Consider the following 26,899-nt stretch of genomic DNA (forward strand, 5'->3'; position numbering starts at 1 on the left):
AAGCTTTGGGTTGGCAATAAATATTGCTATTGTTGTGTGTGTGTGTGTGTGTGTGTGTATAAATATATATATATATATATGTGTGTGTGTGTGTGTTTGGCTTGAAGTTGAAGACCCTTGCTGTTTCCGACTGTTTCCTTGCATCTGTTTGACTGTTTCCTCTGATATGTTTGAAAAGGTAGAGCTGGCTTATTTCTGGGAATTCAAATGGAAAGTATGCTTTCTAATTGCATACACGACTACAGTATTCTGCATGCCCACATTATCCAAACAGATTTTGTATGGCAGTAGGCCTACTTTATAGTTTTTGTCAGCCTCAGTTTATAATGCGAAGACCATGGAAATAAAATTGTAATCTCTTATTTAATAACATTTGCACTTTCAGTGAGTGCATGGTTGCCATGATACTCAGATGATCCATTATGGTTTTATGGACTACAACATTGTGAATCGTCAGGCCGCCTTGAAACTACAGTAGCTAGTGTGCACCGTCTGTTGCCATTTATGGTGGGAGAGGTTAGCTAGCTAGGGATTGACGTTCGCGGAGGTTCATTGAAGTCAGCTACTCCAGTGAGGTGGCGGGGAGACAAACACGGTGAGTAACGATTATCTCTAGTCAAAGCAACAGTTTGGGGATAATCAATACTCGAACATGTATATAGGTCGTGAAAATGTTAGAAACGTGTCAGATGGCCAAGTAGGACAGCTAACGTCCAGGCCGGATGGAACGTCTAAGGGAGGCTAACGTTAGCTAAGCAGCTAGCTAACACAACAAGCCGAAGGGAGTTGTCTGTAGCTAGTTAACACAAGTGGTTCACACGCCTTAGTTAACTAGCCATGTTGGCTAGTTGGACATTAATTGACTAACTATTAAGAATTTAGCCAGGCACTACCTGGTTGGCTCACCTAACTACATAACGTTAGTTGTTAGGTATAACTTTGAATCGGACCGGGGTGGCAACTGTACGTGGGGGACGTTAGTTTAGCTAGCAAACTTCGCCAGCTAACTTGACTGGCTAGGTACAACTGATCCCTTCCCCTTAGTTTTAACGTTACACTGAAACGTTCTTTTGTCGAAGTGATGTCAGACACATAGTTGTAAGTTATCTACTGTTTCCTATTAGCTAACGTTAGCTAGTTAGCCAACTAGTCAGGGTTTCCCAAACTCGGTGCACGTTCTGGTTTTTGACTTATGTACAGTAGAAAGGTTACACAGCTGATAGAAGTAATCAACGAATCATTAAGTTTTGATCATTTGAATCCGCATTGTAGTGTTGGCGCAAAAATCAAAACGTTGGGTCCCAAGGATCGCCGAGTTTGGGAAACGCTGATCTAGATGGATAGATTGAGGGGAGGCAGATAGCCTAGTGCAGTGGTTCTTAACCTTGTTGGAGGTACTGAACCCCACCAGTTTCATATGCGCATTCACCGAACCCTTCTTAATTGGAAAAATAAAATATGATTTTTTCAAATTCAAAACATAGGTATATATTTTACTGGTGCACAAAATGAACCGTGCATTAACATCAACACCGTGTGTTCAAAGAACAAAAATATTCAAAACATGATTTTCACTTTCAGAGACCAGGGGCCTGTTGCACAAAACTAGGATAAGGGATTAAGCCAGGATATCTTGGTGATCCTGGCTCAATTGATCCGTAATCCGGTTGCACTAAAGATGGATAGGGGGCAGGAGGATATGTTATGGTATAAATTACCATGGAGATTTATTCTGTGGAGCTAGCCTGCTCCAGACCAGGCTAAATTCCAGGATCTATTTAATCTCATCCCTAATGTCAGTCAGCAGTCACCACAAATGGAAACCAATAGTTATTTCACTGCTCACTATACATTGTTATCACATATAACTAGACCCACTGTTATTATTTAAACGTTTGTGATCATTAATTTCAATGATTTTGGATAAAAAATGATTTTTAGATGATGTTGCTATCATTAGATAATTTTCAGTTTCCCATAGACTATAAGGCTATATATAAAATGATAGAATATTAGGGCCACAGAGGGGAAAAAAACACAAGTCATAATATTGTAACCAGTTGTTTTAAAGGAGGACAGTTGTTAAAATGACAGATGTGGGGCATTTCGTGAAATTGTACTTCAGTATGGTTTCATAAACAAAGACATGCTGATGTGCCAGAATATTAAGTATCACATTGTCATAAGTATCAAAACTGTAAAAACAATATGTAGCTTTTCTGCAGAAAGAACCAGCCTCATAAATTTATGACTTTATCCTTTTTCTTCAGTGTGGCCCTAGTACTCTGTCATATAAACAAATACACATTCCATATGAATATAAAAACACAATGTGTAACATTATGTTCCTTTATTGAATAAGGACAAAACAAAGCAGGTAAACCATCAGCTCCTTTCGAAACTGAAGTCACAGTGACTCTACAAGATGGAAAGCACAGAATCCAAGCATATTATACAAAATGATACATACACATTCAAAGGTCTGTATATAACACACCCTGCATGTCTGCACACTAAAATAAATGCAGGACAAATCCATACACATCAACTGAACAGACAAATGAATGGATGCAGTAGCCTCCCTGCAGCCTTGTATTACACACAGTATACCGCACAAACATCATAAGAGGCCAAATTCGTCAAAAAACGAACCCAAAAAAACCCAAATTCCTCTGCCACCGCAGGACATATTTAACCAAAATTGAAAGCACACATACTAACTAAAATAATTCAACACATATTGGTCCCTCAGCAGCCGACCACTGTCGTCATCAGGGAAGATTGCCGGATTGTCCCAGTCCATGGCTGGTGGCACTCTGGGGGCCCTCTCCTTCCTCAGGCAGGCCACATTGTGGAGGACAGCACAAGCCACAGTAATATCACATGCCCTAACAGGGCTGACCCTTAATTTGTGAAGGCAGTGAAAGCGTGCCTTCAGGAGGCCAAAGGTCATTTCAACTCTGGCCCTGGTCCTGGCATGGGCATGGTTGTAGGCCTGCTGTGCTTCCTGGGGGTCTGTGAAAGGTGTCAGGAGAAAAGGCTGGCAGCCATACCCCCTGTCTCCCAGCAACACACCAGAGAATTCACCTGTCAACACAAAATCTCATCATTACTACCTCATAAACACAGTGATATTCTTGACACAGCCATGATGGTTATAAATAGGGGTTGTGTGGCTTACCTTGTGATAGGCACTGATAGATTTCAGAGGCCCGAAAGATTCTGGAGTCATGGACTGAGCCAGGCCATTTTGCCACAACATTGCTGATCACACAGTCAGCATTGCAGACCATCTGAAATCATAAGATGAGGAATATTACACCAATCAATGCACATCACTGGCAATGCAGAGTGTTCGTCAATGGACAATATCAAAAAGTTATGTTCACCTGAACATTAATGCTGTGAAAGGATTTCCTATTCACAAAATCGGCCTCATGGGCACCTGAGGGGGCTTTTATCCTTATGTGTGTGCAGTCCACTGCACCAATGACATTGGGGAAACCTGTCACACAAAGTAATGAGTATCCTACTATGTGTTAACAGTTGTCCTGTAATTTGTAGATCCTCTTACCTGCAATCCTATAGAACTCCTCTTTGATGTCACAGAGTCTTCTGTGGCCAGGGAAGGAGATGAAGACATCTGCTAATGCTTTGATAGCCAGACACACACTCCTTATTGTGCGGCAAATTGTGGCCTTGTTCAGCTGTTCTGCATCCCCCACTGAGTACAGGAAGGCTCCACTAGCAAAAAAGCGCAAGGCCACACAAACCATTTGCTCCACACTCAGTGCATGGCTCCGTGCAGTGCGGTGCTTAATCCTGGGACCCAGTAGTCTGCATAGATACCTGATGCCATCTGCAGAAAACCTGTATCTTTCATATAGATGGTCATCAGGGAAGGCCAGTGGGTCCAACCGGTCCCTGAAGACCCTTTCTCGCCTGAAGGCTCTCCTCAGCACAAGTGCTTCTTCATCCACCACATCTCGCACGAATGGGCATGCCATTGTCAGAGCAGAAAGGAACACACAATTTTGGGCCTTCATATAGGCTAGTGGCCACACCTGGTGCTGGGGGGGTGGGCAAAAGAGGGCGATGCCTTATAACGATGACTTGGTTGTACTGATTGCTGGGAAAATAAAAAAAAACCTTAGAAAGATGCCACCGTCCTGTGTGCTCACAATAAGAGCTCATATGTCATGGCTCACTTGACTTTACGAGAATATACCTAATTTTTATTTTGAGCTGTGTCATCTTCTTGGAGCTGGGGGAGGAAAGAAAAATAATGATTAATACATTTGTGTTACAGTTAGCATACAGTGTACATTGAAGGCATATCTCACCTCCCTCTCAAGTTTTTTTATTTCAAGGTCCAGTTTCCTAATTGTCCTCTTTTTTATTTCGGACTCCAGTGCAAGATTTTCCATCTTTTTCTTCTTGTACTGAATGTCTATGTCTGCCAGTTCTATTTGGCGCCGGAGGTGGTTGCCATACAACTTTCTGATAGCTTGTGAGCTCTGTGAACACAATACAATTAGCGCAGCTGGAATTTGGCAGGATGTGGTGTCCTTTTATTAATACGCACTATGTTGCCAGGCTGGTTTTCCCACTGTATAGCATCTGGGTCCTGTAAAAGAAATTAGATTTTTTGATTTTGATGAGGACTCCTCACCATTGTAGAGTAAATAGTACTTTCACAGTCTTAACATGATACCTCATGCCTTCTGGAATCCAGAGAGATGGTCTCCTCCTCATCATCGTCTCCATCATGTGCTGTTGCTGCTGCACTGGGGCCTTCACCCTATCACATTTAATCGGATTCATATTGAAGCTAGTAGACAAGACATGCCAGGCCTACAGTATGCCTTTGATGGAGTACTCACTGGATCAGCATCGTCTGGTGCTTGTGCTGGCGGCTCTAACAGGAACACAGTGCTGCCAGACACTGCAAGGCAATAGGTAAACCAAAGTCAGACAGTCCAAATTGATTCAATATGAATGTGGTTGTATCCCATGTAGAGATGGAAGGACATACCTTGAATGAAGCGGGTGGCATCTTGGGAGGAACCTATGCTCGTCTCTTTCCCCCCAGGGATCCCCTCTAAGACGGGCCTGCCTTTATTTAGCTCCAAGGCCATGTCCTCTGCTGGGGTAAGGTCAGCCTTTGGTGACCCACCACCCGTGCCTTGTCTGTGGGTATTCTTTTTCACTGCTAAAACAGTACAGACAATGTGTGAGCAGGCACCTTCTGGGTACAATATATGCTTGTGCTTTGTTAAATATTAGTCAGGGACCATACCATTCTGCAGAATGTTCTTGTATTTGATTTTGACCTGCTGCCATGTCCGTTTTGGCCCGTTCATGTTTAATCTACACACACACACACACACACACACACACACACACACACATTTAATGGAGTCACACTGCAAAAAATTACTTGGTATTTTTGTCTTGTTTTCAGTAAAAATATCAAAAAATTTATCATAGCTTTATACAGTGTGATGGAGTTACTTTACACAATTTCACTCATATCTGCAGTGCATTTCAATTAAAAATTTAACCGTTTCATAATTACAGTACAACTGCATTTTTGGAGATGTGAATTAAATATTTGAATTGTAATTGTGATGTTTCAGCGGAGCGGTGAGTGTGTAATTGTGCACTACTTACGCATTCAGGCGGTCTGCAATACTTTGCCACGCTTTTTCTCTTTGCTTTATCACTGTGGCGGTGTTGCCTTTCTTCTTAATTATATCTTTTACCTCCTCGTATGCCTCCATGAGGATTTGTGCTTCCGACGGGGAAAAGTACGCGGCTCTAGTTGCCATGGTAAATCAGTTAATCTGTGATCTGTGGCGGGGTCTATTTGAGTGAGCCGTGAGCGCGCACCTATCCAGGATTGGTTTCACCTGGCTTAATGAATCCGTGTCTGCTCATCCTGGCTTGGTCTTTGTGCAACCAATTAAGCCTGGACGCACATGTTTTGGCTTCATTGAGCTCAGCTGAGTCATTTATCCCGGATGTCTTAATTCTACTTTTGTGCAACAGGCCCCAGTTCAGAAATGCGCGGCTTCACCTTGGCAAGTGCCACTCTCATGTCATTTTCGCAAAAAAGTCTGTTCCTTTTCTTCGTTTTTATGTCCAGTATCCTCGAAAAGGATTGCTCGCAAAGATATGTTGTAACAAACGGTATGAAAATCTCCAGAGCTTTCTTAGCAATAACAGGGTACGTTTCCATTTGTTGACACCAAAACGTTGAAAGCGTTGTTGTTCTGAAGAGTTGCTGTTGAACCTGGCTCTGCTGAATTTCAATGATTTCATCGAGGTATTCATCATTGACATCTGTTGTCTCAACACTAAACGTGAACGGCTGTCTCACCCATGCTGGATATGACTCTCTTGTAGGGAAGTATCCGTCGAGAGACTTTGCAAGCTCATCTAAGTGCGTGGCAATTGCTTGCTTCAGTTCCGCGGGTACAGAAATGTCTCCGATTCCAGATACATCTTCGATCTTACTTACACAGTCGTCCAGCAGGGGAAAGTTTGCGAAGTTATCGTTCTCTGTTCGTCGTTTCCATAACGGTAGCTTTTTTTGAAAAGCCTTCAGGTTTTCCTCCGCTTCGATGATGTTGACTCCACCGCCCTGCATCTTTTGATTGAGATGATTGAGAGCTGCGAAGATATCAGCCATGTACGCTAAAATGAGAATGAACTCAGAATTTTTGAAGCAATCTGCATGACAATGTTGGTGCTCTTGCAAAAACAGGGCTAATTCCACACGCACGGCAAAAACACGATTCAGCACCTGTCCCCGGGATAACCACCGAACGTTAGAATGGTACAGAAGTACCTCGAATTCAGAGCCCATTTCTTTACACAGCTCACTGAAGATGCGGTGCCTCAGAGCACTAGTTCGCACATAGTTCACGCATTCCACTACAATTTTTAATACTTCTGCCAGTTTTGGAGGCAAGGTTTTTGTTGCCAACTCATGCCTGTGCAGAATACAATGCGTAACAATGATGTGTGGTGCATCGGCTTTCACTAGCGCACCAAAACCAGACTTTCTTCCCAGCATGACTGGAGCTCCGTCCGAACGAACTGCAGAAACCATATCCCACGAAAGATTGTTGTCTTTGAAGAAGTCATCCACAAGTTTCTTCACATCGGCTGCCTTAGTTGTTGTTGTAAGAGGCTTACAAAATAAAAAATCTTCCTTTATCACGTCGTCTTTCACATAGCGCATGAATACAGCAAGCTGGCTTAGATTGGAAACGTCTGTGGTCTCATCGAGTTGAAGGCTGAATTTTGCCGGGCTTGAAATCAGATCTGCAACTACTTGAGCCAAGATGTCTTTGCTCATGTCCTCTATTCTGTCGCTGATGGTGTCATTTGAAAGAGGAATTTGGGATAACTTAACTTCAGCCTCTTTTCCCAGCATGATATTCGCCATCTTCAACACAGCTGGTTTTATGAGTGTTTCACCAATGGTGTGTGGTTTGCCCTGCTTTGCGATCAGGTAAGCAACTTCGTACGATGCTGTGAGGATCGGTTTGTTGATGGGTACAAAGCCGAGAACAGGCAGAGTAGCCTTTTCATCGAATCTGTCTCTCTTCACCTTGAATTCAGCAAGCGTTGTGTTCTTGTATTTTCCATCTCCATGCAGCTTAAGGAAGTGTTCTCTTAGTTTTGCCGGTGCTAGACTAGAATTGCTCAACTTGGCATTGCAAATCATGCAGTTAGGACGCTGACTCCCATCACGTTCCGTTATACATGTGAATCCATATTGTACATATTCGTCCGACCACTTTCTTTTTTTGCTCGACATAGTAAGTATGAAGGGATTAAAATATTAAGAAAGAAATCACAAGACGTACCATCACGACAGTCACAAGTCGACTACTGAGCGCACCAAATTCCCTGCAGCACAGATAGGCCAAGCGATGTAGCGTGATCACCTGCAGCCAATGATGGTCAAGCGGGGCGTGTCATCACGAATCATATGAGTCGGATGTGTGTCTTGACCTCCGCCGAACCCCTGAGACTGACTCACCGAACCCCTGGGGTTCGATCGAACCCAGGTTAAGAACCACTGGCCTAGTGGTTAGAGCGTTGGCCCAGTTACCGAAAGGTTGATGAATCGAATCCCCGAGCTGACAAGGTAAAAATCTGTCGTTCTGCCCCAGATAGGCACTGTTCCTAGGCAGTCATTGTAAATACGAATTTGTTCTTAACTGACTTGCCTAGTTAAATAAAGGTTGCATTTAGAAAACTAGTTATGTAAGCAAGGGTGGCTAGTGTTGTCTTTTGAGAATTTAAGATTTGACACTCAGGAGCACACCCATGTGCAATAAAAGCAATGTCCCATCAGGTGTTCCTTTTGTATGCATTCAAGTCAGGATTTTTAGACCATATCTGTCAAGTTTAAGACTGAGTGTAGCCCAATATGTACTCTTAAAGGAACCTAACTGTACCGTTACTCCTTTAGGTCCAACTAAGGTCCTTGCATGTTATTTTCAGAGCCAAATTACTCCATCTAAACGTGAATCGATTCTCAAATGCAAAATACACACTTACTGTATGTACACTGTTTTAACCGGCTTCATTAAGGTTGGATCAGACAGTATTTTTAATTGGCAACACTTCTGGTGGCCCCCTTCTGTTATGCACAGGTGATTTGACCTAGACAGGAGTCTGGGGAAGGTACTGTGCTGTTTTAAAGCTAATTTTCTGCAATTCTATGTATTTTGACATGGCTTAGGCCTATGACCATGTTAGATGAATTCAGAATGCTTTGAACATTAAATGAACACTCAAAATTCGATGACTTTGAAATGTAAAATATGTTTATATTTTTGTCAAACTTTTTTTTAGGTAGTTTGACAATTTATTCAGACCGTACATCTTTTGTCTTGCCCATTCACCCTCTGAATGGCACACATACACAATCCATCTCAAGGCTTAAAAATCTTTCTTTAACCTGTCTCCTCCCCTTCATCTACACTAATTGAGGTGGATTTAACAAGTGACATCCATAAGGGATCATAGCATTCAAATCAAATGTATTTATATAGCCCTTCTTACATCAGCTGATATCTCAAAGTGCTGTACAGAAACCCAGCCTAAAACTCCAAACAGCAAGCAATGCAGGTGTAGAAGCACGGTGGCTAGGAAAAACTCCTTAGAAAGGCCAAAACCTAGGAAGAAACCGCGAGAGGAACCAGGCTATGAGGGGTGGCCAGTCCTCTTCTGGCTGTGCCGGGTGGAGATTATAACAGAACATGGCCAAGATGTTCATAAATGACCAGCATGGTCAAATAATAATAATCACAGTAGTTGTCGAGGGTGCAGCAAGTCAGCACCTCAGGAGTAAATGTCAGTTGGCTTTTCATAGCCGATCATTAAGAGTATCTCTACCGCTCCTGCGGTCTCTAGAGAGTTGAAAACAGCAGGTCTGGGACAGGTAGCACGTCCGGTGAACAGGTCAGGGTGCCATAGCCGCAGGCAGAACAGTTGAAACTGGAGCAGCAGCATGGCCAGGTGGACTGGGGACAGCAAGGAGTCATCATGCCAGGTAGTCCTGAGGCATGGTCCTAGGGCTCAGAGAGAGAGAGAGAGAGAGAATTAGAGAGAGATCGATGGTATCAAAGGCAGCACTAAGGTCTAGGAGCAAGAGGGCAGATGCAGAGCCTCGGTCTGACGCCATTAAAAGGTCATTTACCACCTTCACAAGTGCAGTCTCAGTGCTATGATGGGGTCTAAAACCAGACTGAAGCATTTCGTATACATTGTTTGTCTTCAGGAAGGCAGTGAGTTGCTGCGCAACAGCTTTTTCATTTTTTTTTGAGAGGAATGGAAGATTCGATATAGGCTGATAGTTTTTTATATTTTCTGGGTCAAGGTTTGGCTTTTTCAAGAGAGGCTTTATTACTGCCACTTTTAGTGAGTTTGGTACACATCCAGTGGATAGAGAGCCGTTTGTTATGTTCAACATAGGAGGGCCAAGCACAGGAAGCAGCTCTTTCAGTAGTTTAGTTGGAATAGGGTCCAGTATACAGCTTGAAGGTTTAGAGGCCATGATTATTTTCATCATTGTTTCAAGAGATATAGTACTAAAACACTTGATTGTCTCTCTTGATCCTAGGTCCTGGTAGAGTTGTGCAGACTCAGGACAGCTGAGCTTTGGAGAAATATGCAGATTTAAAGAGGAGTCCGTAATTTTCTTTCTAATGATCATGATCTTTTCCTCAAAGAAGTTCATGAATTTATTACTGCTGAAGTGAAAGCCATCCTCACTTGGGGAATGCTGCTTTTTAGTTAGCTTTGCGACAGTATCAAAAATACATTTTGGGTTGTTCTTATTTTCCTCAATTAAGTTGGAAAAATAGGATGATCGAGCAGCAGTGAGGGCTCTTCGATACTGCACGCTACTGTCTTTCCAAGCTAGTCGGAAGACTTCCAGTTTGGTGTGGCGCCATTTCCGTTCCAATTTTCTGGAAGCTTGCTTCAGAGCTCGGGTATTTTCTGTATACCAGGGAGCTAGTTTCTTATGACAAATGTTTTAGGGGTGCAACTGCATCTAGGGTATTGCGCAAGGTTAAATTGAGTTCCTCAGTTAGGAGGTTAACTGAATTTTGTCCTCTGACGTCCTTGGGTAGGCAGAGGGAGTCTGGAAGGGCATCAAGGAATCTTTGTGTTGTCTGAGAATTTATAGCACGACTTTTGATGCTCCTTGGTTGGGGTCTGAGCAGATTATTTGTTGCGATTTGCAGATGTAATAAAATGGTGGTCCGATAGTCCAGGATTAGGAGGAAAAACACTAAGATCTACAACATTTGTTCCATGGGACAAAACTAGATCCAGAGTATGACTGTGGCAGTGAGTAGGTCCAGAGACATGTTGGACAAAACCCACTGAGTCGATGATGGCGCCCCGAAAGCCTTTTGGAGTGGGTCTGTGGACTTTTCCATGTGAATATTAAAATCACCAAAAATTAGAATATTATCTGCTATGACTACAAGGTCCGATAGGAATTCAGGGAGCTCAGCGAGGAACGCTGTATATGGCCCAGGAGGCCTGTAAACAGTAGCTATAAAAAGTGATTGAGTAGGCTGCATAGATTTCATGACTAGAAGCTCAAAAGACGAAAACGTCATTTTTTTTTTTGTTGAAAAAACTGAAATTTGCTATTGTAAATGTTAGCAACACCTGCGCCTTTGTGGGATGCACGGGGGATATGGTCACTAGTGTAACCAGGAGGTGAGGCCTCATTTAACACAGTAAATTCATCAGGCTTAAGCCATGTTTCAGTCAGGCCAATCACGTCAAGATTATGATCAGTGATTAGTTCATTGACTATAACTGCCTTTGAAGTGAGGGATCTAACATTAAGTAGCCCTATTTTGAGATATCACGATCTCTTTCAATAATGGCAGGAATGTAAGAGGTCTTTATCCTAGTGAGATTGCTAAGGCGAACACCGCCATGTTTAGTTTTGCCCAACCTAGGTCGAGGCACAGACACGGTCTCAATGGGGATAGCTGAGCTGACTACACTGACTGTGCTAGTGGCAGACTCCACTAAGCTGGCAGGCTGGCTAACAGCCTGGCCTGCACCCTATTTCATTGTGGAGCTAGAGGAGTTAGAGCCCTGTCTATGTTGGTAGATAAGATGAGAGCACCCCTCCAGCTAGGATGGAGTCCGTCACTCCTCAACAGGCCAGGCGTGGTCCTGTTTGTGGGTGAGTCCAAGAAAGAGGACCAATTATCTACAAATTCTATCTTTTGGGAGGGGCAGAAAACAGTTTTCAACCAGCGATTGAGTTGTGAGACTCTGCTGTAGAGCTCATCACTCCCCCTAACTGGGAGGGGGCCAGAGACAATTACTCGATGCCGACATCTTTCTAGCTGATTTACATGCTGAAGCTATGTTGCGCTTGGTGACCTCTGACTGTTTCATCCTAACATCGTTGGTGCCGACGTGGATAACAATATCTCTATACTCTCTACACTCGCCAGTTTTAGCTTTAGCCAGCACCATCTTCAGATTAGCCTTAACGTCGGTAGCCCTGCCCCCTGGTAAACAGTGTATGATCGCTGGATGACTCGTTTTAAGTCAAATACTGAGGGTAATGGAGTCGACAATGACTAGGGTTTTCAATTTGTCAGAGCTAATGGTGGGAAGCTTCGGCGTCTCAGACCTCGTAACGGGAGGAGTAGAGACAAGAGAAGGCTCAGCCTCAGACTCCGACTCGCTGCTTAATGGGGAGAACCGGTTGAAAGTTTCTGTCGGCTGAATGAGCGGCACCGGTTGAGCATTCCTACAGCATTTCCCTCCAGAAGCCATGAGAAAGTTGTCCGGCTGCGGGGACTGTGCGAGTGGATTTATACTACTATCTGTACTTACTGGTGGCACAGACGCTGTTTCATCCTTTCCTACACTGAAATTACCCTTGCCTAACGATTGCGTCTGAAGCTGGGCTTGCAGCACAGCTATCCTCGCCGTAAGGCGATCGTTCTCCTGTATATTATGAGTACAGCGACTGCAATTAGAAGGCATCATGTTAATGTTACTACTTAGCTTCGGCTGTTGGAAGTCCTGACGAACCATGTCCAGATAAAGCGTCCGGAGCGAAAAAGTTGAATGAAAAAAAAATTGTGAGGGAAAAACAAAAAATATAAACTGTAATTAAAAAGTAAAAACCGTAAAGTTGTCAGGTAGCAAAGTAAGGTTGGCAACAAAATGCACGGCAACACGTCTGCAAGTTGTGACCGGAAATGACGAAAAGTGGGGTAAACAATGGGGTAAACATTCACCTGGTCAGTCTGTCATGGAAAGAGCAGGAGTTCCTAATGTTTTGTACATTCAGTGGACACGTACAGTAGTTCAACTAGCTAGTAATTCATTACATTTTCCAGTAGCTTGGTGGTAGTTGAACTAAATTAAAATCTAGGTCGTGTTTTCAGTAGTTAATTACTTTTATACCGTGTAGCTAGGCTAACTACTGGAACTACACAACTTTTTAAAATTAACTTATTCGGTATCGGACTTGCCTAATTCTCACTCGAAACTTTTTTGGGGTTTAATTAATAGGCTAAATTCCATTAATCCGTTAAACATTCTGTTAACATATGACCCCAAAGTGATTTGTTCTTGCAATTTGTAGTCTGATAATACAGATTTACTGATGATACATTTTCACAACGTAGTTTGGATGAACTACTTCATCAAAGTAACTTTAGTTATGTAAACTATATTTTCTTAAGGGTAGCTTTAGTCTAGTGTAACTTCTTCCAATGTGAAGTAATTGGTAGCTTGGTAAACTCCATTTTCAGAGAAGCTTCCCCAACACAGCACGGTAGCATGCACACAATAATGTGATTATTGTGGATAGTCAGGTTAACTTCTACTTGGTCACAATCCCGGATCCGGGAGCACCCTCATCAGTAAAAAAGCTGACTAGCATAGCCTAGCATAGCGCCACAAGTAAATACTAGCATCTAAATATCATGAAATCACAAGTCCAAGACACCAGATGAAAGATACACATCTTGTGAATCGAGCCCGATTTTTTAAAATGTTTTACAGGGAAAACACTATGTATTTCTATTACCTAACCACGATAGCACAAGACCCAACCGCATATTTTCACAATATTTTTTTACTGCATACATTTACATTTTAGTCATTTAGCAGACGCTCTTATCCAGAGCGACTTACAGTAGAGAGCATACATTTTATTACATTTTTACATACTGAGACAAGGATATCCCTACCGGCCAAACCCTCCCTACCGGCCAAACCCTCCCTAACCCGGACGACGCTATGCCAATTGTGCGTCGCCCCACGGATCTCCCGGTTGCGGCCGGCTGCGACAGAGCCTGGGCGCGAACCCAGAGACTCTGGTGGCGCAGCTAGCACTGCGATGCAGTGCCCTAGACCACTGCGCCACCCGGGAGATATACTGCATATACTGCATATACTGCATAGGTAGCTATCACAAATTCGACCAAATAAAGATATAAATAGTCACTAACCAAGAAACAACTTCATCAGATGACAGTCTGATAACATATTTATTGTATAGCATATGTTTTGTTCAAAAAATTTGCATATTTCAGGTATAAATCATAGTTTTACATTGCAGTAGTCTCACCAAAGCAGCTAGAATAACTACAGAAACCAACGTGAAATACCTAAATACTCATCATAAAACATTTATGAAAAATACACGGTGTACAGCAAATGAAAGACAAACATCTTGTGAATCCAGCCAATATTTCAGATTCTTTAAGTGTTTTACAGCGAAAACACAATATAGCATTATATTAGCTTACTACAATAGCCTACCACACAGCCGCATTCATTCAAGGCACGTTAGCGATAGCGAATAAACCAGCAAAAGATATAAATTTTTTCACTAACCTTCTCAAACTTCATCAGATGACAGTCCTATAACATCATATTACACAATACATATATGGTTTGTTCGAAAATGTGCATATTTAGGGGTACAATTCGTGGTTGAACAATGTGAATACTAGCCAAACAGCACAAAATAATCCGGATATATTTCTGACACTCACATCATCTAATCAAATAACTAATCATATACTTTACTAAAAAATACAGGTTGGACAGCAAATGAAAGATACACTGGTTCTTAATGCAACCGCTGTGTTAGATTTTTAAAAATAACCTTATTACGACATACAGCTTACGTTATAGCGAGACAGCGCCCGAAATCTGGGCGGAATATAGTCTAAACATTTTCGACAGAAATACGAAATAATATCATAAATGGTTCCTACTATTTGATGAGCTTCCATCAGAATCTTGTACAAGGTGTCCTTTTTCCAGAATAATCGTTGTTTGGTTGTAGAATGTCGTCTTCATCTGTCGATTTAGCTAACAAAGATGGCCATGCGGCATGGAAGTGCCCAACTCACAATAACGCATAACAAAGGAAATACCGAAAATCGCAATATACTGATATAAACTGATATAACTCGGTTTAAAATAACTACCTTATGATGTTTTTAACACATATATCAAATAAAATCAGAGCCGGATATATCTAACTTCTAAAACGAAAGCTTTTCTGAACGCAATGCTGAGGTCCCTCTTGCGTCAGGCCAAACGGTGAAAAGACCAGACCTTCCGTTCCAAGACGTCTTGTTTGGCCTCAGATCTAGCTAGACACCCCATTCCAACTCTCACTGCCTACTGACATCTAGTGGAAGGCGTATGCAGTGCATGTAGACCCATAGATTCCATGCAAATTAATAAACTGACCCTGGAACAGAGCCCTCGATTTCAGATTTCTCACTTCCTGACAGGAAGTTTGCTGCAAAATGAGTTCTGTTTTACTCACAGATATAATTCAAACGGTTTTAGAAACTAGAGAGTGTTTTCTATCCAATAGTAATAATAATATGCATATTGTACGAGCAAGAATTGAGTGCGAGGCAGTTTAATTTGGGAACAATTTTTTACAAAGTGAAAACAGCGCCCCCCCTATTGAGAAAAGGTTTTAATGTAATAGTCCTGTTTACATGGACACATCTGAAATCAGGCTACTGATGGGACTTTTGATCAATGCAGGAAATGCAGGACTTATTTTTGCGAAGACATTTTGATTCTGAGTTCTGACAAAAAGTTTGCATGTGAAAAATATTTATAAGATGATGCATACTTTCAGTTTTTCAGAACTCACTTCACTCGCGCATAAGAGGGATGCTTGCGCTACCACACACTGGCAAGTGCGCAAATCAAATATCCAGCTGGAGCGATGATTATGCTGTTACCATGTCCTAATCATTTGAAAGATTGCTCAGAAAACCAGTTATTTTAATCTGCGTATGATTACCTCGATTATGACATTACGCCAATTAAGATAAGCAGAGTAAGGTGTTTACGTGACTAATGCCATACTTGGCATTCTGTCATAGTCAGTTTATTATTGAATTATTAGCGTGCATGTAAACGTACTCACCGATGAGTAGATGATTCAGGCTAATGTACATCTACTGTTTGGCAATGTGTGTCCCACTCCCAACTCTGTCAAAGTGCAGGCCTAAGATTATTCACAAAAAGTGAATTGCAATTTATATATTTCTTCTGTCTTTTCCCTAGTTTTGTGGGGATTCTTTGGAGTAGCCTAGCTCCTTTGGCTCCCAACACAGCATCCACACCTGCCCACAGATGTCAGTGTGTCCTGGGAACTGCTAGCCTTCCCTCACTAGATGTAGTGGGGAGTTGTCGCTTCCAGCCTTGAGCACAGTAGGTTATGTCCTTAGAGTGGGTGTTTTTGCTATAAAATGAGTTTCAGTGCAGAAACTAGGCTATTCTATGCTGACTGGGAACGCACCACTCACAGAGCATTAGTAAAACATAAAATAACATGTAGGCTTATATTAAGAGAATACTGGGTCTGAACCCTCACTGACTTATAACATATCAAGAGGCTAGTGTGCTCACTGTGCTGGTGTGCAGTGGGCATGGTGGATGTGCTAAGTTCCTGTCAACATGGAAACACTCACCATATCAGCTGTGTTTAGCAGAATACTAACATTGGGATTGACCATGTGAAGTTCTACAGGCATTTACAGGGATCTACTAAAGTATTGGCGACAGGGACACTCTGCTCTGTTCTTCAGCACTTTAGATTTGAAATGGTACAATGACCATGAGGTTAAATTGCAGACTATCTGCTTTAAAGGAGGAGATTAATATTTTACAACCAAATCTCTATTTTTGGTGTAAATGGAATGTTTTACTGTAGAAGGGTCCAGACACCTTTTTTGTGATTACATGTTTTAGAGAAACTTACCCCAAACAGCAAATAACTTCCTCATCCTCATTGTGTAGTATGGGGGCCCTGAAAAAACATGAACAAAATCTAATAAAGTAATCCTTCTAACCCCCCCCCCCCCCCCTTAGAGTTAGATGCACTATTGTAAAGTGGTTGTTCCACTGGACATCATAAGGTGAATGCACCAACTTGTAAGTCGCTCTGGATAAGAGCGTCTGCTAAATGACTTAAATGTAAATGTAAAAACATACCCAAAAAACGTCCCTTTAGAAACTGCAAAGCTCTCAGTATAGTGATGCAGGTTTTTAGATGTTGTACACATGAAGTTGTCATTCCGAACTTTATCCACAATGTTATAGTCCCCTTTGCACGATTCAAGCCGTCTCGAGTGGTTCCATTTACTGTGTAGCCTGCTGCTACAGGTAACTGCTGTCGTGTCTTTGGCTATGCCGGATTAAGTGTTATGGCATGCTATTCTATAAAATACGTTCTCCGTAATTAATATTACCTGATTGAACTAATCATGTAAATGTAATTAACTAGAGAGGAGGGACACCACAAAATAATATTTATAGAGCTGTTATCTTCCGAATAAACTCTTAAAAGACCTAATCATATTTTACATCAATAGCAGTCAATATTAATCGTCATCTTATTCAGTCTCATCTGAAAGTTGTAAATTCTTGGTTATCTTCACGAACCCTGGCTAACAAGTTGAATCAGCAATACAAAATTGGGTTTAATTATTTATTTACTAAATACCTAACTAATCACACAGAATCACACATACACAATTAAATCATAACTTGATTACAAATTGCCGTCATAACGTCCCTAGCGGGCGGAACAGATATGACAGCTTGTTACACAAAGGAAAAGGGGCTGGGCTTTAGTGAAAGAGCGGGAGACTGGAACAGAGGCAAAGCTGTGCTATCGTAAATACAGTATCTTATGCATTCTAAATTACCGCCCATTTGGAAAAGGAAAATGCAATAAATATTTACTCTGAGCTGCGCTTCAGTAGGTTGGTGGTAGATGGAAGACCGTGTTGCCAAACCGAGTCCTCTGTCCTTTGAAGAATGTCTCTGGTGGTCACTGGATACGTTGTAGTAACGTCGTTGTGTAGTAGATGGGATACTCTGACTGTCCTTCCTAACCTGTGTTTGTAGCAGCTGTTGCTAACTCAACGGCTAGGAGGTATCACTTCTGTAATGAATACGAGTTCAAAGTTCATACCATTCACAACCAAAGCTCATGCTGATGTTGGCTTAGTTCTGTAGTTATTATCTGAACCATTCTGACATAGGACCGTCGTCCTCATCCTCGGAACAGAAGGTTAAATCTTCGTCAATGGCTTATATAGTGGAGGGAGAGGGGTGTGTCTGAAAAGTTTATAACCCATGTCTCTTCACAGGGGCGGGCCACTGGTTGAGCAGATGCCCAAGCTTATGAAAACCCAAATCTCTCATTTGGAAGCTAAAATTACATTTCATCTCTTCACAAATAATTTCATATTCAAACATTTGAATTAAACAACAATTCCATGTGAATCCGATATCTCTGATGTTTAGACTTTCCACAGTAGAGTATGTCATTCTATCATTGATGAGAATGTGTCAGAGGGCAACCGAACTGACATAATATACCTTAAGTACCACCGCATATGTTCAGTTGGTCGGATTACCAGAATATAGTTCATTTCCCCCCAACTTCTGATGTTCCCAGAATCTCTATGTTAACCAAAGGGGCTTTCTAATGTCACATCAGTAGAGTAGGGAGAGGAACGGGGGAAAGAGGTATTTATGACTGTCATAAACCTACCCTCAGGCCAACGTCATGACACTGCCAAAATAAAGGAAACATCAACATATAGTTCCTTAATAGGGCGTTGGGCCGCCACGAGCTGCCAGAACAGCTTCAATGTGCCTTGGCATAGATTCTACAAGTGTCTGGAACTTCCTGTGTGGAAGCACCCCATGCTTTTAATATACTTTGTATTAGAGGTCGACCGATTTAATTAGGGCCGATTTTCAAGTTTTCCTAACAATCGGAAATCGGTAATTTTGGACGCCGATTTTGCCGATTTGATTTTAAAATATATTTTTTTACACCTTTATTTAACTAGGCAAGTCAGTTAAGAACACATTCTTATTTTCAATGACAGCCTAGGAACGGTGGGTTAACTGCCTTGTTCAGGGGCAGAACGACAGATTTTTAACTTGTCAGCTCAGAGATTCAATCTTGCAACCTTACGGTTAACTAGTCCAATGCTCTCACCACCTGCCTCACGAGGAGCCCACCTGTTACGCGAATGCAGTAAGAAGCCACGGTAAGTTGCTAGCTAGCATTAAACTTATCTTATAAAAAACAATCAATCAATCATAATCACTAGTTATAACTACACATGGTTGATGATATTATTCGTTTTTCTAGCGTGTCCTGCGTTGCATATAATCGATGCAGTGCGCATTCGCGAAAAAGGACGGTCGTTGCTCCAACGTGTACCTAACCATAAACATCAATGCCTTTTTTTAAATCAATACACAGAAGTATATATTTTTAAACCTACATATTTAGTTAAAAGAAATACAGGTTGGCAGGCAATATGAACCAGGTGTTATTGTGTCACTTCCCTTGCGTTCATTGCACGCAGAGTCAAGGTATATGCAACAGTTTGGGCCGCCTGGCTCATTGCGAACTAATTTGCCAGAATTTTACATAATTATGACATAACATTGAAGGTTGTGCAATGTATCAGGAATATTTAGACTTATGGATGCCACCTGTTAGATAAAATACGGAACGGTTCTGTATTTCACTGAAAGAATAAACGTTTTGTTTTCGAGATGATAGTTTCCGGATTAGACCATATTAATGACCTAAGGCTCGTATTTCTGTGTGTTATTATGTTATAATTAAGTCTATGATTTGATATTTGATAGAGCAGTCTGACTGAGCGATGGTAGGCACCAGCAGGCTCGTAAGCATTCATTCAAACAGCACTTTCGTGCGTTTTGCCAGCAGCTCTTTGCGATGCTCCAAGCATTGCGCTGTTTATGACTTCAAGCCTATCAACTCCCGAGATTAGGCTGGTGTAACCGATGTGAAATGGCTAGCTAGTTAGCGGGGTGCGCGCTAATAGCGTTTCAAACTTCACTCGCTCTGAGACTTGGAGTAGTTGTTCCCCTTGCTCTGCATGGGTAACGCTGCTTCGAGGGTGGCTGTTGTCGATGTGTTCCTGGTTCGAGCCCAGGTAGCGGCGAGGAGAGGGATGGAAGCTATACTGTTACACTGGCAATACTAAAGTGCCTATAAGAACATCCAATAATCAAAGGTACATGAAATACAAATCGTATAGAGAGAAATAGTCCTATAATTCCTATAATAATACAACCTAAAACTTCTTACCTGGAAATATTGAAGACTCATGTTAAAAGGAACCACCAGCTTTCATATGTTCTCATGTTCTGAGCAAGGAACTTAAACGTTAGCTTTTTTACATGGCACATATTGCACTTTTACTTTCTTCTCCAACACTTTGTTTTTGCATTATTTAAACCAAATTGAACATGTTTCGTTATTTATTTGAGGCTAAATTGATTTTGATGTATTATATTATGTTAAAATAAGTGTTAATTCAGTATTGTTGTAATTGTCATTATTACAAATACATTTTTTTTTTTATCAGACGATTAATCGGTATTGGCTTTTTTTTGGTCCTCCAACAATCGGAATCGGCGTTGAAAAATCGTAATCGGTCGACCGCTACTTTGTATCCCTCATTTACTCAAGTGTGTCCTTTATTTTGTCAGTTACCTGTAAAATGGACGGAGGGGTATTGCTCGAGTCGCAACAAAATGGAATATAACGTTGCGGATAAAGTTTGGAATAACACAATTTCATGTGTACAACATCTAAAGACTTGCATCACTATACTGAGAGCTTTGCTGTTTCTAAAAGGACGTGTTTTGGCAGGTTTTGGGTGTTTTTGGAGCCTTTGTTCATGTCATTTTAGGGGCCACTATACTACACAACGAGGATGAGGAAGTGATTTCAAAAACGTGAAATCGCAATACATTTGTCTGGACCCTTCTATAACATGCCATTGACATACAAAGTAGAGATTTGGTTGTAAAAAATAACTTCATTAATTTGACGGTTTTTCATACCTTTCCTATCGGGTGAAAAGTTTAGAAATTACAGCACTTTTTGTACATAGTCCCCACATTTTTAGGGGAAAGTATTGGGACAAATTCACATACACTGAGTGTACAAAACATTAGGAACACCTGCTCTTTCCATGACAAAATCCCTTATTGATGTCACCTGTTAAATCCACTTCAATCAGCGTAGATGAAGGGGAGGAGACAGGTTAAAGTTAAATGCACAAATATCATATCCCCAAGATATGCAAACCTCTTACCATTACAATGAAAGGGGAGGCTGGCATTTTTTGGGGGGTATGATATTTGTGCGTCTAACTTTCTCACTCATCCTTATTCACGATTCATTCAGGATTATCCGTAATCATGGTAGCGTCCACATTAATGTAGATGTGTTTAGAAACCTATTCTATTCTTATTTACAATAAAAGTGACTCCAAAATGACACTACATTATTTATCATTCGTTTCTATTGGGCACAAAATAATCTGAAACACAACCAAAACTAACAGCAAATGCATCCAACAAATTTGTAGAGTCACAAGCTTGATGTAGTCATTCCGTTCTATGAATATGGGACCAAATACTTAACTTTTTACTACTTTAATAAACATAAGTTCATTAATCCCAATACTTTTGTTCCCTTAAAATGCGGGGACTATGTACAATTTCTAAACAGTTCACCTGATATGGATGAAAATACCTTCAAATTAAAGCTGACAGTCTGCACTTTAACCTCATTGTCCATTTGTATCATTTCAAATCCAAAGTGCTGGAGTACAGAGCCAAAACATCAACAAATGTGTGACTGTCCCAATACTTTTGGAGCTCACTGTATTTGCTTAAGCGCTACTCCAGATGTGTCACCTGTAATCAGTCAACTAAAGGCCATCAGATAAAAGTGAAATGTCTTTCTGAAACCTTTGTGACACACTTTGTTTCGTATTCTTATCGCAGCTGTAGGTTTAACTTCTGCTTCTAAAAATGGCCTAATATCAGAAACAAACACAGAAGTGTCCTTTCTTGGTGTGGTCATTATTTAAGAAGAGCAATGGTCATTCTCTTACTATTATCTCTGTTCTGTTTTCTATATGCACATAATTTTCACAGAGGAAGGGGTGTATTGCAATGGCATGAGGATTGAATGGACTTTTGTAACATCCCGCATACCGCCCAGCTCTCCGTTGTAGGCCTGTCATGCTGCTGCCGCTTGGAATTTGTTAGGTTTGCATAGCTAGATAATGATAGTGGGTTTGGATTGTTTCCCTGCACAGCACATAAAATGTATTTTCTCTTGGAGGAGTTTTTGCCTATGCCTGGTAGTAATTCCTATTGGACATAAAGAGACATTGATTTATTGGAGGAAAAGATGCAATGACAACACGTTAAAGCGATCTCACTTGTTTCCAACGTGGTCCCGTTGGAATACAGACCAAACTAAACAATAACAAAAGGTATCATGGGGATAATATTCTGTAGAGAAAAGTGTCTCTTGGCAGGTGCCTCACATTTCCATGGCTGGCTCCAAGACAGAACAGGAAACAATTACTGGATAGCTTTGTAATATCAAGTCATAAAAACCTGATTGACTGAGTTTTTTTATAATGTGCTAATTTAACAAGCCTTACTTCTCACCTTGCCAAGCTGATAGAGGTGGTGACGCCTCACCCCACATGGCCATCTCCTATGCATGCTAATTAGATGAAGCTATTTGTGGCACTATGGCTATTGCCTACCGTCTCCATAGAGACTGAGCTGTTTGACAATTAGCATCAGTTCACTGTCACTCAAGTGTTATAGGGCGTCATTTTATAAGGGGAAATAAATCTCTGGGTTATCTTGGCTCTATTTGTTTCCTTCTTTTGAAAAGAAGGCCTTTTCATGTCGGCAGATGTCCCTGGATAGTGAGTCAGAAAGAAATATTCTTCTTTTGGCAGAGGGGAGTTTCAGTTTCTGAATATGTATTGTCAAAGGGGATTACCGCGACAAGGCAGTTATGTTTAGGCTTGGCTATGTATAACTAAAGTAGTTAGATAATGGACGAGCCAAGGGAACCGCCCACAATGTGGCGTCTAGAGCTGATGAAAACTGAAGGGAATTATTGGCTTCTCCTCATCTGTGGCCGGCAATGTGTAAAATTATATAAATAGTGACATAAGTAGGCCTAACCAATGTTCTCTCTCTTGTCTCATCTCTTGCAGACTTTTGTGCCGTCGAGTGAAGTAACCCCACCATGCGTGAATACAAGCTAGTGGTGTTAGGCTCAGGAGGTGTAGGCAAATCTGCACTGGTTAGTAGTACCGCCATGCCTAGGTTTCTGTTATGAGTCATTCTGGGTGCATTGAGTGCAGAGCTTTAAAGTGCGACCATTTTGGTCGCATATACCCCTAAATATTTTGCTGTGTGACTTGGAATTTAAATTTGTGAGCACCAGTGCACCTAGAACAAAAAATCAGCCAGATAATAATTGTTGTAATGATTAAGCTGCCCTGGAGAAAAAACAGTTGTCTGTAGCCCAAACCGTTGAAAAGTTGTGACCATATTACCGGCACTACATTTCCCCCCTTCTATTACGCATTGGCGCTGCAGCTAGATGCATCTCCATTGGCGGGCCATATTTTCCATTCATAAACCATGTTAACAACTTGTTCAGTCGTGTTACCGCATTATGCAGCTCATTAGGAAACTGTTTTTCACAATGTTAGCTAACCCAATATTCCACAAATGACTTTGTAATTTCAATGACAGGTATTTGTGTCAACATTTAAACTTTTATAATAAACAGATGTTATACCCTTGAAACAGATTAGTTTCCAGGGTACAACATGCACTTCAAAAATATTGACAAGTCATATAGGCCCAATAAAGGCTGTATCTAAATCAATTAAAAAATCTTATTTTCTGGTTTTCTCCTAACTTAGTTAAGAGCACCATATAAACTTTAGGAGCACCAGAAAATACCGTTTTTAAATTGATTTAGATACAGCCTCTATTGGGCCAATATGACTTGTCAATATTTTTGAAGCACATGTTGTGCTACCAATGAAAGTGTTTCATTTGGAGCCCTGATTGAGTGGCCGTGTTGATTTGGAGAATGTATGTGTCACTCTCTACATTCATGTTCTCCTCCCCTTGCCTTTTCTCTTCCAGACTGTCCAATTTGTACAGGGTATTTTTGTGGAAAAATATGACCCCACAATAGAAGACTCCTACAGAAAGGTATGCTGCCCTATAGTTACCAAGTTTTCAATTGCCACCACTGATGTCAAAATGTTACTAAACTTTACTCCCTCTCTCCCACAGCAAGTTGAAGTGGATGGGCAGCAGTGCATGCTTGAAATCCTTGACACAGCTGGAACAGTAGGTAGAATGTGTCCATGTTAGCCATGGTGACAGATTGTATGTTAACAGTAAATATGACCAGTATGTCATGGAGTCTTTCCTCTGCTGTTCTACAGGAGCAGTTCACAGCGATGAGGGACTTGTACATGAAGAACGGTCAAGGCTTCGCTCTTGTATACTCCATCACGGCACAGTCCACGTTTAATGATCTACAGGACCTTCGGGAACAGATCCTGAGAGTAAAGGACACTGAGGATGTGAGTATTGTAGCTTATCAGGGCTCAGTCACTGTCATTGACGTGCTTCCAACACTTGGGCCTCGTCGTCAATGCATTTATTACAGCTGCTATGAAATCTATGATACGTTAATGATTTATATGCAATTTTAATGGTGTTTTAAATTAAGGAGTCTGTTGGCTCTTATCTTGTAATCCTACTGCTCTGAGAGCCATAGGTTCTCTCAATAGGGTATTCTCTGTGTGGGAAGAGCATAGCAATAACAAAGTAGAAATGTCATGAGAGATGTTTGCCAGTTTCAGTTTAGCTCCTATTTCTGCCACATGCAGAGTTAGTACATTATTGATTTGTTGCCACGTTATGGAGACTTATATGGCCTATATTTTTGCTTTGCAAAGCAACAGGGTAAAGAGCTATAGTCTCTCATTGTCTTCTGTCTATTTCTCATTATTTTGTATCAGGTCCCCATGATCCTGGTGGGCAACAAGTGTGACCTGGAGGACGAGCGTGTGGTGGGCAAGGAGCAGGGTCAGAACCTGGCCAGACAGTGGAACAACTGTGCCTTTCTAGAGTCCTCAGCTAAATCAAAGATCAACGTTAATGAGGTAAGCCCCACCGCTTTCACTTCCAGTCACCTGAACTGAATGAATGTATGTTACGTCTCGGAGTTGACGAGAATTGCAATAAGAATATACATCTCGTCAAGTAAACAAGTGTGGTTATCTGGAGCTTATAACAGATGTATCTCTAACTACTGGCTCCTTTGGTCTGCTTTAGATTTTCTATGACCTGGTCAGACAGATTAATAGGAAAACACCAATAGAAAAGAAGAAGGAAAAGAAGTCAAATTGCACACTGCTCTGAAGCTCCTCCTTACAGCAGCTCTGAGCCAGGTGAGTGGGCTAAGATGGGATCCAATGGGTGATATGGAATCTGTGTCTAATTTTATCATCATCCCATGAGTATGGCACCAGCTAATGTACTTGCATTGATATATTTGTTTTCTATCAAAATAAACTGAAAAAAGGAATAAAAAAAGTACCTGTGGAGTAACATGTCCTCTGTCTCCACCTGTAGGAAGCTGCAATACAATACTGGTGCCCAGTTGAAACGTGCCAGCATTTCAAGCCCTTTCAATAATGAATGGAGGTGTTTGACAATAGCAGAAAAGTAATTCTCTACTTCACCACTCTAATAACGGAGGATTCTTCATGGATACTCTTTGCTTCGTAATGGTTAAGAAATCCAGACCTTTTTCTCTCTCTTTCATTTTGTCAATGGGACAGCCTTGTGATGAAGAGTTTTCCCTTTCCCCTGTTTTATAAATTACAATTTAAAACAAAAAACAGTACCAAGCAATTTATTGTGGATTTGGACAATTAGGTTATTTGATTGCAGATATTTTCAGATCTTTGGCTCATTTCAAATGACAAAATGTTTGCAAAATAAATCATGGTAAATATTGGCCCTTTTCATTACCTTACCCATCTGCACTAATTGTGTCAACAGTAATGCATCAACTTCCATGTTTTCTTTCTCCTATTACTTTTAAGAAGTTGTATTCATCAAATAACATATTTACTAAGTGACTTTGTTTTATATGGGAAGCTGCAAGGCTTTCATCTTTCCCATAATATATTCTAATTCTTGTTTTGTTTTTTTCAATAATGAAGCTTTGGAAAATGTGTGTTTATTAGAATAGGGGAAATGAGGAGACTTGATTTCTGTCTTGAGGTTGAAAATATGTTGTACTAAACCAACTCTATTGTGTCTTGTTACCTTGTCGCAAATGATTTTCCAGCTTTTATGAATGATAAAAAAACAAAAACATTTTCATTATATTTTGTCAATGCATTTTATTTTCTCTACATGATGATGATAATTAGTAGTTGTGAAGATTTTTTGCCTGTTGCAAGTCTCTAGTGTTTTGCGGGAACATTAAATGATTGTTGGCATAGAATTAGAATGAGACAGCTCGCCTTTCTGAAATACAGCCGTGTCGCATCGTTACTGATGCGCCAACTGCTGCCTCCAATCGTCACAGTTCATCCTGTCTAATTCAGGCCCATTATTTTTAGCCTGATTTAGGTTTCCTTTTTTAATATTATTTTTAATTTCAAATTATTTAAAAGCCGAAAGCTTATCCTAGAAAATGACCGACGCAGCAGCCAAGCTCGAGATGTTCACATGCAGGAATTGGAGAAATGCAACAGCAGTGGCTCTTCATGAGACGTGGCCACAGCAAAGGCCTACAACTTGGCTTATGAGGAACCACCCAAGGAGGCGCAGGGTGTGTGCCAGGCTTGCTGAGCGGAAAGGCAGACAGGTCACCTGTTATTGT

At 41.1% G+C, this 26,899-nt stretch overlaps 2 protein-coding genes across 8 annotated transcripts; one reads left to right on the top strand and one right to left on the bottom strand.

Annotated features, from left to right (window-relative positions):
• The first annotated feature begins 395 nt into the window (after nt 1-395).
• On the top strand, nt 396-26,397 carry LOC139542431 (ras-related protein O-Krev). 3 transcript variants are annotated; one of them, XM_071347853.1, is made up of 9 exons: nt 461-595; nt 16,138-16,284; nt 23,181-23,269; nt 24,130-24,198; nt 24,283-24,339; nt 24,438-24,578; nt 25,020-25,163; nt 25,336-25,451; nt 25,636-26,397. In XM_071347853.1, exons 3-8 carry the CDS (start codon nt 23,213-23,215, stop codon nt 25,420-25,422), a joined length of 555 nt encoding a protein of 184 aa, XP_071203954.1. In that variant the 5' UTR covers nt 461-595; nt 16,138-16,284; nt 23,181-23,212; the 3' UTR covers nt 25,423-25,451; nt 25,636-26,397. The 3 variants fall into 3 exon arrangements, with proteins under 3 accessions (XP_071203953.1, XP_071203955.1, XP_071203954.1); XM_071347852.1 differs by lacking the exon at nt 16,138-16,284 and having other exon boundaries at nt 396-595; XM_071347854.1 differs by lacking the exons at nt 16,138-16,284; nt 23,181-23,269 and having other exon boundaries at nt 420-595.
• On the bottom strand, nt 2,315-7,257 carry LOC139542430 (putative nuclease HARBI1). 5 transcript variants are annotated; one of them, XM_071347851.1, is made up of 11 exons: nt 5,674-7,257; nt 5,300-5,370; nt 5,036-5,212; nt 4,884-4,945; nt 4,715-4,801; nt 4,586-4,627; nt 4,344-4,517; nt 4,229-4,264; nt 3,575-4,129; nt 3,182-3,293; nt 2,315-3,087 (listed from the first exon to the last, which is right to left on the bottom strand). In XM_071347851.1, the coding sequence occupies exons 1-8, from the start codon at nt 5,829-5,831 to the stop codon at nt 4,229-4,231; spliced, it is 807 nt and encodes a 268-aa protein (XP_071203952.1). In that variant the 5' UTR covers nt 5,832-7,257; the 3' UTR covers nt 2,315-3,087; nt 3,182-3,293; nt 3,575-4,129. The 5 variants fall into 5 exon arrangements, with proteins under 5 accessions (XP_071203952.1, XP_071203951.1, XP_071203949.1 ...); XM_071347850.1 differs by having other exon boundaries at nt 4,229-4,517; XM_071347848.1 differs by lacking the exon at nt 5,674-7,257 and adding an exon at nt 3,390-3,505 and having other exon boundaries at nt 4,344-4,627; nt 5,300-5,667.
• Nucleotides 26,398-26,899: the final 502 nt, after the last annotated feature.

Source organism: Salvelinus alpinus, chromosome 17 (genome assembly GCF_045679555.1).
Source record: "Salvelinus alpinus chromosome 17, SLU_Salpinus.1, whole genome shotgun sequence".
Classification (NCBI taxonomy): Eukaryota; Metazoa; Chordata; class Actinopteri; order Salmoniformes; family Salmonidae; genus Salvelinus; species Salvelinus alpinus.

What these genes read in the sequence shown, in the direction of transcription:
- LOC139542430 (XM_071347848.1), bottom strand. Translation starts at nt 4,046, where the DNA reads ATGAAGGCCCAAAATTGTGTGTTCCTTTCTGCTCTGACAATGGCATGC. An exon ending in GGAGTTCTATAGGATTGCAG is followed by an intron (nt 3,506 to 3,574) that starts GTAAGAGGATCT and finishes TTTGTGTGACAG; the next exon opens with GTTTCCCCAATGTCATTGGT. An exon ending in TTCACAGCATTAATGTTCAG is followed by an intron (nt 3,294 to 3,389) that starts GTGAACATAACT and finishes TTATGATTTCAG; the next exon opens with ATGGTCTGCAATGCTGACTG.
- LOC139542431 (XM_071347852.1), top strand. Translation starts at nt 23,213, where the DNA reads ATGCGTGAATACAAGCTAGTGGTGTTAGGCTCAGGAGGTGTAGGCAAA. An exon ending in TCCTTGACACAGCTGGAACA is followed by an intron (nt 24,340 to 24,437) that starts GTAGGTAGAATG and finishes GCTGTTCTACAG; the next exon opens with GAGCAGTTCACAGCGATGAG. An exon ending in GAGTAAAGGACACTGAGGAT is followed by an intron (nt 24,579 to 25,019) that starts GTGAGTATTGTA and finishes ATTTTGTATCAG; the next exon opens with GTCCCCATGATCCTGGTGGG.